At 35.7% G+C, this 11,219-nt stretch overlaps 1 protein-coding gene across 1 annotated transcript in view; it reads right to left on the bottom strand.

Annotated features, from left to right (window-relative positions):
- LRRC72 (leucine rich repeat containing 72) overlaps positions 1-11,219 on the bottom strand; it is a 47,338-nt gene that overhangs the window by 28,650 nt on the left and 7,469 nt on the right. The window contains exons 3-4 of the mRNA XM_012659392.1: positions 10,235-10,389; positions 5,882-5,951 (exon numbers count right to left, since the gene is read on the bottom strand). Of these exons, the coding sequence (XP_012514846.1) occupies positions 5,882-5,951; positions 10,235-10,389 (225 nt within the window). The remainder of the gene's footprint in view (positions 1-5,881; positions 5,952-10,234; positions 10,390-11,219) is intronic.

The following is an 11,219-nucleotide window of genomic DNA, read 5'->3' as shown; positions in this document are numbered from 1 at the left end:
AATAGTTTTTTTGGAACAAGGTATAGTATGTATAAATGAATGAATAAATAAATATATATACCCAAACTTAATACACAAATAAATCTGACTGAAGAAGCCAATAAAAATTTCATGATATGAAACATGTTATAAAACTACCTCAAAAAAAAATACTGCCATTCAAAGGATTTTTTATCAAATATTTGTAACAACACATTAAAAATAGCTATTTCAATTTTCAAATTGTGATTTGCTAATTTTGAACATCTATATTCCTTCATAAAATCCATAAATTTGTGCTAGTTACTGAATTCTTAATATGTGCTGCATGTCCTGGAGATAGGAAACAACAACATATCTTAAGAGCATAGAAGAATGAGCCCAAGATCTTTCTTAAAGCATTTATTCTATCTGACTCTGGTCAGTATGGGTGATGTTGTTACAAATAAATATTTCAATTATTCTTTAGATGATTATGTTTATAAACAATGACTTTGCCAGAAGAAGTCTTTTCATTTAAATTGAATTTATAAAACTTGTTAACTGTTTGTTTTTTGCTGCACAGCAGAAATCATGGTTCTATTTTGGATAGTTGTTTGGTGAGGCTTTATACAGGCTCTTCATCAAATGTTTATCTTAATCTGAGACAAAATGAAATATATCAAAGTATTGCTGTACTTCCACAAACAGAAGGATAGTAACATTTTGTGGCACCGATATTATGAATGCAGAACTCATTATTGGACATCTGTAAAAGAAAATTTTTGAAGTAATGAGCCAAGACAGAAAGTGATCATATGTATGTGCCATGTAAATGCAGTATAAAATGCAAATCACTTAGCTTACTTATTTGAGCCAAACCTAACTTCTCATGCAAAGTTGGAAAGAATGAACTTGTGGACCTGAAATTCTCTAGGCCAGGCTTGTTAGAGGATGAGACAAAGAAGGGAGACTATAGACCCTGACTGTAGAGCAGCTGCCTCCTACTAATTGTACCAGGAGACATTAGGAAAACATGATCCCCAAGAAATTCACAGAACCAGTGAGTATCTGTGCAGTAGGAGGAGGAAACTAGCACTGAGAGAGCATGATGAAGGGACCAGAGTTGCCAGAGCAAACCTAGGGAAGTTGGGACATTAGAGGTCCTTGGAAAGAAATTTGTGCCTATTTCATCAGCTAGTGCAGGTTCAGACCAGAAGGTCAAATTTCATCATCTACTAGATTATGACTGGGAGAAGTATTCATCCTTCTAGCACACTAGGCTCCAAACTCACCAAACTATATTCATTGCCTCCAAAGACCACTGTGTTCTCTTATTCCAGGCAACTTGCAAATACAATGTCCTTTCCAGGAGAAGAGCCACTCCCTCTGGCTCTAGTGTAGTGGCATCACATTTATTGTTATATTCTGTTAGTAGCTTAACAAGTACAAGAATAAGCTATATCAAGAAGGATGCTTTGGGCTCCAAGCAACTTCTAAGCCCAACTCAAATTGACACATAGAATAAGAGCATTAATTATCTCACATATCAACAAGTCCAGAAGTTGTAAGAGCCTCAAGTCTTGGTAACCCCTTGATTCTCTGGGCTCTACCTTTCTCCAAATGTTGGATTCAGCAACTCGATAGGATAGTTCTTGGCTTCATGCCCAGGCAACAAAACCTCCAGAGGAAACAAGGGACCGCTTTTCTAGTGCCCTCTTTTAGGAATAAGGAAACCTGTCCTAGAAGCTTCCTAGCAGATATGCACTTACATTCCCATTACAATTGGGTTATATGCCCGTTCTTCAACTAGTCACTCCCCAGGAGGGTGGGATTGTCCTGATGGGCTTAGACAGTTCAGGATCCACCCCTGGAACTGGATGGGACTGCTTACTTGAGTAGAATGGTGGAAGAGTATGTACCAAATCCCAAACCAGGTTCTGTTGAGTAGGAAAAAGGAGAGAATGGACATCGAGCAAACAACCAATAATGTCCTCATAGACTTCAATAAATATTGTGGATTGAATAAGTGAATAAACAAAAAATGCGTGTTCACTTTATTTTACTCCTTGTGCCTTATTTTTCCAAAATAGAGGGTAGTCTAAGATAATCACTAATGTAAGAATAATACTGGTTACAAATTCAGATCATTCTTTTTTTTTATTTCAGAATATTATGGGGGTACAAATGTTTTGGCTACATGGATTGCTTTTGTATAGCTTGAGTCAAAGTATAAGTGTGTACATCATCCAGATAGTGTACATTGTACCTGTTAGGTGTGATTTCACCCTTCCTTCCCCCTCCACCTGCTTGATTTCCGTTGAGTTTTACTTCCTTATGTGCTCATGAGTGCTGATCAGTTAGCTCCAGTTTAATAGTGAGCACATGTGGTGTTTGTTTTTCCATTCTTGTGATACTTTACTTAGGAGAATGATCTCCAGTTCCATCCAGGTTATTACTTATGGCTTAGTAGTACTCCATAGTATACATATACCACATTTTATTAATCCATTCATGAATTGATGGGCACTTAGGTTGATTCTACATCTTTGTGATTGTGAATTGTGCTGTAATAAACATTCGAGTGCAAGTGTCTTTTTGGTAAAATGGCTTTTTTTTCTTTTGGGTAAATACCCAGTGGTGGGATGGCTGGATCAAATAGTAGGTCTCTTTTTAGTTCTTTGAGGAATCTCCATACTGTTTTCCATAGAGGTTGTACTAATTTGCAGTCCCTCCAACAGTGTATAAGTGTTCTTTTTCTCTCCGCATCCACATCAGCATCTGTTATTTTGCGACTTTTTGACAGAAGCCATTCTCACTGGAGTTAGGTGATATCTCATTGTGGCTTTGATTGTCATTTTCCTGATAATTAGAGATGTTGAGCATTTTTTCATATGTTCATTGGTCATTAGTCTATCTTCTTTTAAAAAACTTCTGTTCATGTCTTTTGCCCACTTCCGAACAAAACAGAGAACCCAGATATAAAACCATCCACATATCACCATCTGATCTTTGACAAAGCAGACAACAATATACACTGGAGAAAAGAATCCCCATTCAATAAATGGTGCTGGGAAAATTGGACAGCCACATGTAGAAGACTGAAACAGGATCCATATCTCTCACCTCTCACAAAAATTAATTCAAGATGGATAACAGACTTAAACCAAGACATGAAACTATAAGAATTCTAAAAGAAAATGTTGGAAAAACTCTTCTAGATATTGACCTAGGCAAAGAATTTATGAAGAAGACCCCAATGGCAATCCCAGCAACAACAAAAATTAATAAATGGGACTTGATTAAATTAAAAGGCTTCTGCACAGCCAAGGAAACAATCAACAGAGCAAATAGACCACCTACAGGATGGGAGAAAATATTTGCATGCTATACATCTGATAAAGGGCTAATAACCACAATCTACTCAAGAACTCAAGCAAATCAGCAAGAAAAAATCAAACAAACCCATTAAAATGTAGGAATTCAGATCATTTGTAACAAAATGTTACTGCTTTAAATATTTATATTCATATGTCAGTGTTAATGTTTTTCACCACAATTCTCTATACCATTTTTACAGTGGCATAATATCTTCTTGGTGGTCAACGTAGCGTAATTTAGATTTTAAAGGACTCATAATTAAAATTTTATATATGAACTTTGATGAAACACTATAGTAGCTAATATGCCCATCAGAGTTTGGGATCTGAATAAGACTTTAATTTTTGATGGAGTATGAATACTCAGGTTATTACTGACCAATGAGAAAACTCACTTTAGCTTATTCACTTATTCCAGGACCACTTAAGTCCTGTTTCAGGTATGATAAGTAAGTGATACCGATTTTGGAAATAATATAGATAGTTTGTTGCATATAAATAAGCAAGCACAAGAAAAGAATCCAACCACTTGTTGCATCCCTTCCCCGGTCCAACCTCATCCAAAACAAAAGAAAGTAAAATAGTTGATAGCTCATACAATCCCTTCCTAGGGCATAATGCATCTGAAAGTCAATTGCGTGAAAATTCAATGAGTGGTTGGAGGTCCCACAATATCCACTTCCAGAAAGCTGAAAAATATTATAAAGTCCTTAATTATACTTCTTCCTTTGGACATACTGCCAACATTTGTAAATGTTCTTTCCTTCCAAACTGAACACCATTGAACACCACAAGGAACACACACTAAAAACAAAGATTAGTCACTGTTGCCATGCCTGATGGTTTCCATGTTTTTCTAATCAGAAGTCTCACACTGTGATCAAGAATAATTTTTGGCAGAGTGTTTTTTAAAAAGACTTTTGAACTTATATGCCCTTAAGTGGTGCATGCACTTTCCATTTCAGTTGTTAGCTCCCTGGGCCTTGAAGGTATTTGTGTTGTTCTCCCAGAAATTATTTCAAGCTTATAAGATTTATGTTTATAGTTAATACTAAAGCACTTTCATTTTCCATTTTCCAGTCAGTTGGTTTTTTAAAAAAGACTAAAAATTCAATAAAATATTGAAATATTTTCATAAACGTGGCTGTTTAAAGATTCGATGCTGTGAATCTGGACCACTGCTTGATGGGTACACTACTGCTGAAAACTCAAATTTTTTGTTTTTATCAGTGAGTATTTGAAAATATAAATTCAAAATGCCAAGATTGGGTTCCCTATATATTGTATAATAAACAAAATACAAGTTGTTGGAAAGCTGAATTTTTGAAAGTTGAAAACAACTTACTGACTAGCTAACTGTAATAATTGCCTGGGTTTGAATTTTAGTTTAGTCTTGCTCTTGTCCTGGCGAAGAGCTTGAAGTCCCACACACAGGCCCCCATTCCTGCCTCCTGAATCCTAGCCTCTAAGAGAAGATACAAGGACCACACTCAGTGACCTTGAGACATGTTCCCTCAGATGGGGACATGGTGGCCTACTGCCTGACACTTCCCGAGGAAACTAAATCTGCTTGGGTAGCATTTGGGAGGTACCAACCCTCTTGGCCTCTGACTAAAGAGCAAAGGTGTGTGAGTCCTGGGAACCGGATCACTGTAGGAATGTTGACCTGGGGCACTTTACCAGGGATTCTCCCCAAGGGTGTAGTTTGCCAACCCCAGGAAACTCTCAGTTGTTAAGCAGTCCTGAGATAAAGGTCAGTCAGGTGAGGTCAGGAGTAGCCAGCGAAGAGGACTCAGTATTGGAGAAGCCTAGAAGGGAAGCTTCTGAATAACTCCATAAAGAGTAGGAGAAACTCTGAACATCTGGTAGTACCTGAGGGTACAAAGCAAAGAACTTTGTTTCTCCCTTGCCTTTCCTCTACCACACACCACCCCATTCCATACCAAACTTGGAGAAGGCTGGAGTGAAGGTGAGGGGAAGGAAAACGGCCAACCACACCACCCTAGTTAATATAGTAGGCAGGTGGCCATCTGCTGTCAGCCCCAGCTGGTTAATGAGGGAGGGATGTCTCACTTGTGGATGAAGATTGACATCTGATTCATAGATTCCCATTTATGAACTGAGATTATGACTAACATGCAAATAGACTGTAAGATTCTGTATTACCTAAGAGAGATAAAAAAAAGTTATAAGACTGCCCAAGTTTTCTGCCATGAGCCTGGGAAGAAATAGCCTCCACTGATCAGTTTTGACAAAACATGGGAGATAAAAGTAAAATTGCAGTCTGATAGCATCTCACAAATTATCCTTATTCAACATAACATGTGTATGTGTGTATGTATATGTATGTGAATATACACACACACATATATACCAGATATATACACCAGATTTATCAGATATATATGTTATACATAAGTTTTTTACCTAAATGTAAATTTTAAATATAAAATATCAATACTATTAAAGATTAGCTCTATTAAAAATAAGAAATTAAGATAGTAACTTAATTTTAGTAATTGAAAGATAAAATGTAATACTACCTTGTTATGATGAAGCCATAAGTATTTTAAGTTTTTAAACCTAGAAAGATCAATGACCTCTGTCAGTTCCCTGGAAAGAAAAAAAACCGTGAACATTAGCATCGATTAATTTACTCATAGGTACAGCTGGTCACGTAGTTAGTATGGCTTTGGAGTAACAGAAAAGGCCTCTCTCTCTGACCTTTCAACATTGTTGGCATGCTTACCTGCTAATTTCTAAATTCCATCATTATCACTTCATTCATTTGGATTAAGATTTTGCCAGCTAGTTAGCAGAAATTTACATCTCATTATTACTGAATTTATGGGGACCTCAATTCAAAACAAACTTTACTAGGGAGAGGGCAAAGGGAGAAATGTGAAGATGATATTGGACTTTCAAGCCAATGTGGGAAACACAGTTGGCTCCTGTTTCAATCTTGCCTGCAGGGTTTTTCCTTTGGAGTCAGTCTGATCTTGGCCAGACTGGACTTAGGAGATAGAAATTGCAGGACATCAGGGGACAGAGACTAAGCGAAGTGCTCGATTCTCCCTTTACTGTTTATTAATTATAGGATCAAAATATTATCCACCCTTCTTGAACAATGTGGGACTTTAGCTATCCAAGTGGTCCTGGGTCCTTACTGCTAAGGCAGGTCATTGAGCCAAGGGGGCAGATGACGGGTGGGGAGAGGCTGCTGTCTGAGGACAGTGGGACATTTGACTAATGGTAGCCTGGAGTATTCGGAGCTCTTTTATTTCTTAGGTCAGAAATTGTGGGTCCCAGGTATGTATACAAATATCTCCGTTTATTTATCAGACACTTACAAAGCACCTACTGTATGCCAGGAACTTTTTGAAGCACTTTAAAAATACTCATGTAATTATTATTACACATATTAATTCATTTATGGTAATATCCTCTCACAATTATTTTTAATCTTAGGACCTGGGAGGACTAATATTTTCCTAATTTTTATGAAACATACATATTTTTAAAGCATGCAAACAACATTTTTAAACAAAATAAACTTTTCTCACCAACTTTTTACTAATATGTTGAAAAATTTCAAATCTAAGAAAAGTTGAAGGAACGTTGTAATGAACACTTGTGTAACCTTCATAATTTTTAATACATTGCCACACTTATGCTCATTCTATCTAATTTATATATTTATTGGTTGATGATTTTCTTGGTCACTCATTTGAAAATAAGTTGCATGCTTTTTTTATCGCAGGCCTCTCAGCCTAAATAGTTCAGCATGCCTGCCTCCCCAACAGGACATTGTCCTGCATAGCAACAATACCATCGTCACACCTAAAAAGATTAAATTTAATTCAATATCATCTGGTCTGCCATTCATATTCAAATTTTCTCCATTGCCCCTACACTTCTTTTATAGTTAGTTTGCTTAAATCCTGAATCCTATCAACATTCATGCATTGCATTTTTGGTTGGTATAATCCTTTAGTCTTTTTAAATGTAGTCACTCTCTTTCCTTTTTCTCTCTTGATATTGACTTTTTGAGAAGTCCAGAATAATTGTCTGATAGAATGTCCCACAGTCTTGATTTGTCTGATTGCTTCCTAATTATCAAATTCAAGGAAGATCATTTCTACTTCTCAATTACGTCGTGGTAATTACTGAATTGCATCAGGAGGCAAATGTCAGTTTGCCCCACTCTTGATGAAGCTAAATTCAGTCATTTGGTTAAGGTGTTATCTGCCAGTTCTCTCCATTGCAAAAATGCAAATTTTAGAATTGTATCATGTGGGACAATAATCTGAGACAACATGTATATCTTGCTCCCTGACAACTATTTACTTAATGGCATTACCTTTAATTGATGATCCTTCCCTGAATCAATAGATTTGGAATTATAAAATGACGACTTTTCTCTAATGTTCTCACTCTTTTTACATTTATTAACTGGCATTCTTCTGTAAAGAACATCTGCTCCTCCCCCTTCTTTCTCTAATTTATTCTCTTCCTCACCTTCGCTGAATTTAAAGTTTTTTCTTAATCCTTTATCACTTCAAAAAAATTCTCAAATTATTTCATACTGAAGACTTTTCAGGCATAATCCTGTATCCTTTTGACATGTACTATTAGTCTTTGAGCCCTTCCCTGGCACGACAAAATATTCCAGACTCCTCCAAAGCAACTTTTAATAGGAAATGTACACACATAATACATTTTTGTCTCCCACTGTGGACATGTATTCTATTTCTGGGAAGGAGCGCTTGGAGGTTGGTGCACCTTAACTATCGCATTGGGCAATAATGATAGTGTGTTAACTTCATCTGTCCCCATGATTAATAATAAAGCAATCATTACAAGGTAGCATCAGAGGACCTCATGCCCCACTTAGAGGATTTCCCACAAAAGTTATTTTAATATGCTAATACTTTAAAGTATTAACTTTGTCAAGTTACCATCATTAATTTTCTTGTAGTAGTAAATATCAATGCTGAATTTTCAGTGATTAGATAATATGTTATAATAAAGTGATTCACTTTTTAAGAGTACTTTAATTCTTTTAAGTCAGAAGTGTTTATTCTGCATATAAACTTATCCTAAATCAATAATGGGCTGTTACATTCTAAGGTGAAGCCAATCAAAGATAATGAGAGGTAATTCTTCTACAAATGATGGCAATGGCTCATGCTGAAAATAATATGTCAACAGCTTGTCATATTGTATGTTCTCTGTGATCACTCAAGAAGTTATCAGTAAGGTGCTTTTCATTTTTCATGGGCAACAGAAACGTAGGCAAATAACCAGTTTACTCAGTTTATTGGCATCTGGACTACGAAATTTTTTTGTCCCCAGCTGGATTAAATGATGACTTAGTATTCTGAGGATATAGAAAGTGTTATCCTTCATGCAAGAAGACCATTAATATCTGGTATTAATTCCACTGTCGGGAATCAATATTTTGATTTTTCTAGTGTTTTAAAGCTATTCTTATTGTTATCTACTCACCCTAGTAATCAATAGTGTACAGTTGTCAAAATCATGAAAAGCTTAGAGATGCAATCTTTTGACCACATGAAGTATTTATTGTTATGATAAAACTAACTGATCCTTAGAAAGGGTCTAAGCGTGACCTTAAGTGTGTCACAATTCCCTACTGTACCTGTTTCATACTAAAAAATATATTTTTTAAAATTTCAAATAGGCCATCTATTTATTCCCTTACTACCAAGAGATTTAGAGCCATTACAAAGCTAAATGCTTTTCTCTGTACTTATAAAAATAAATATTTATTATTAATAAAAGAAATAGATTTATTAATAAAGAATTTCTTCAAATCACTAGAGATAAAGGTGATTAAATTCATTGATAAAGTAGGGCATTTTCTTTACAAAGGAGCTGAGTTCCAAAGATGACATATGAGTAAAAATATGTCAAGCCTATTTTAAAATGATACTTAGAATTCACAGGCATTAAGAAAAGTAAAGGGGAAAAAGAAGAGTAGGTGTAGGGTCATTGTTATTAAAATGCAGCCTGCAGTGTCACTACCAGCTAATGAAAACAGTGGTGTCAGAGGCTAATGTTAAGCACAATTTCCTCTTCATCTTATACCTGGGTTCCATCTGAGGTACTAGAACCACTCTATAGAAAAACCCACTTTGTCGTCTGCCACCTTAGGGAGTTCCAGGGGAATCAAAGAGGGCTGTTAACATAAGGGAGGGGTTTTCCTCCTTACTAGTAAGTATTAGTATAGGTAGAGTTAGGAGTTGTAGTGTAATAGGGGTTATTATTATAGTATAGGAATATAATGAGTCATTGTTCCTAATAATAGTAACAATATCAACTGTACTAATGCTCCAGTACTTACCGTGTATCAGGCCCTCCTCTAACTTTTACTGACACACCTAATCTCCACAATAACCCTGGGAATCATGTAGTATTAGCATACACAGGGGATAGAGAGAGTTACCAGATAAAATACAGGACATTAGTTACATGTGAATTTCAGAGAAACAACTGATGCTCCAAATGCTGTGTAGGAAATACACTGAAAAAAATTATATTCATCGTTTCCCTGAAATTCAAATTTAACTGGATGTCTTATATATTTATCTGGACTCTGACAACCCTAACAGGGAGGTTACGTGACACACCCAAGATCGCCCAGCTGGAAGAGACAAGAGTGGGATTCAAACTCGGCCCAGTTCCATAATCTTTGTTTTTATTCATTTCAGTATCTTTCCTCTCTAATATAAACGTGTACTTCAACAAGTGGTAAAGTGATTAGAGTGTGTTTGCCTATGCAGTCCTTGAGGGTGGAAATGGAAAAGAACATTTGAATCTATGAAACGTTATAACGGGATACTCTTTCATTTTTTGATGTAAGAAATACTTACTTTTTAGAAAGGAACAGCTCAAAGACATCAGCATCCCTCTTGTGGCCACATATCTTTAACTGATCTTCAACTGCCTGATAACATATAATTAATCTGTCAAGCCACATTCCAATGAGCAAAAATACAGAGGCATTTGCAGTCAATAACAATAACATCTACAAGAAGATCAAAAGAAAGGTGAACATGGAGACAACCACCCTAAACTGATAAATTCTGACACCACAATTATATATTTATTTACTCATTTTTGTGGTTGAATTTCATTATCCTTAATCCTGGGCACAAATGTGTAAATAATTTTAAATCAGAAAGAAAAAAATGTATATGTGTACATATACACCAAAAACAAGTTTTTGGTTCTCTATGGGTAGGATAATTTTGTCTTTAAGTAATTATTTTTGAATGCTCCTTCGACACGAAGAATTAGTATTTGATGTTTCCTACATTTATTGAAGACACTCAGTATCACAGTTGGAGATGGAGGGAGTAGGATTTAACATATATTATTATAGAAGATTCTTTTTTGTGCCTAACACATTATGCTTGGCACCCAGTAAGTTCTCAAAAAATGTGAAATGAATGAATAAAGGAACGAATAAGTATCATTTTTCTCCGAATAAATGAATAAATACATTTTCCCTGGCTTAGCAAGCAGCAGTATCCTCATTTTTCATCAGTTACTAACATCCTTACACTGTGGGAACTTTTGATGGGAAAGAAGTAAATTTTATTCCCACAGGTTTTGTTTTGAAAATACAAATCCAGCAACAGCTACTTAAGTACTTTGCTTTTTCTTCTTACGGTCCTTTGCTAAATTACAAAATAACATTTATAGGCCACAAGCTAAAGCCACATGAAAAATTTAGATTCTGTCTATAATTTGCCTTGAAAGAGTAGAGCCAACAAGATACTACAAAAGTAAAAAGTATAATCATTGCAATTCTGGAATCTGACAGACATTGTAATTATCACAGTCAAAACAATC

The sequence above is a fragment of the Propithecus coquereli genome, unplaced genomic scaffold (genome assembly GCF_000956105.1).
Source record: "Propithecus coquereli isolate 6110/MARCELLA unplaced genomic scaffold, Pcoq_1.0 Scaffold61, whole genome shotgun sequence".
Lineage (NCBI taxonomy): Eukaryota > Metazoa > Chordata > Mammalia > Primates > Indriidae > Propithecus > Propithecus coquereli.
The sequence above is the reverse complement of the archived record's forward strand: the minus strand, read 5'-3'. Positions and strand labels throughout refer to the sequence as shown.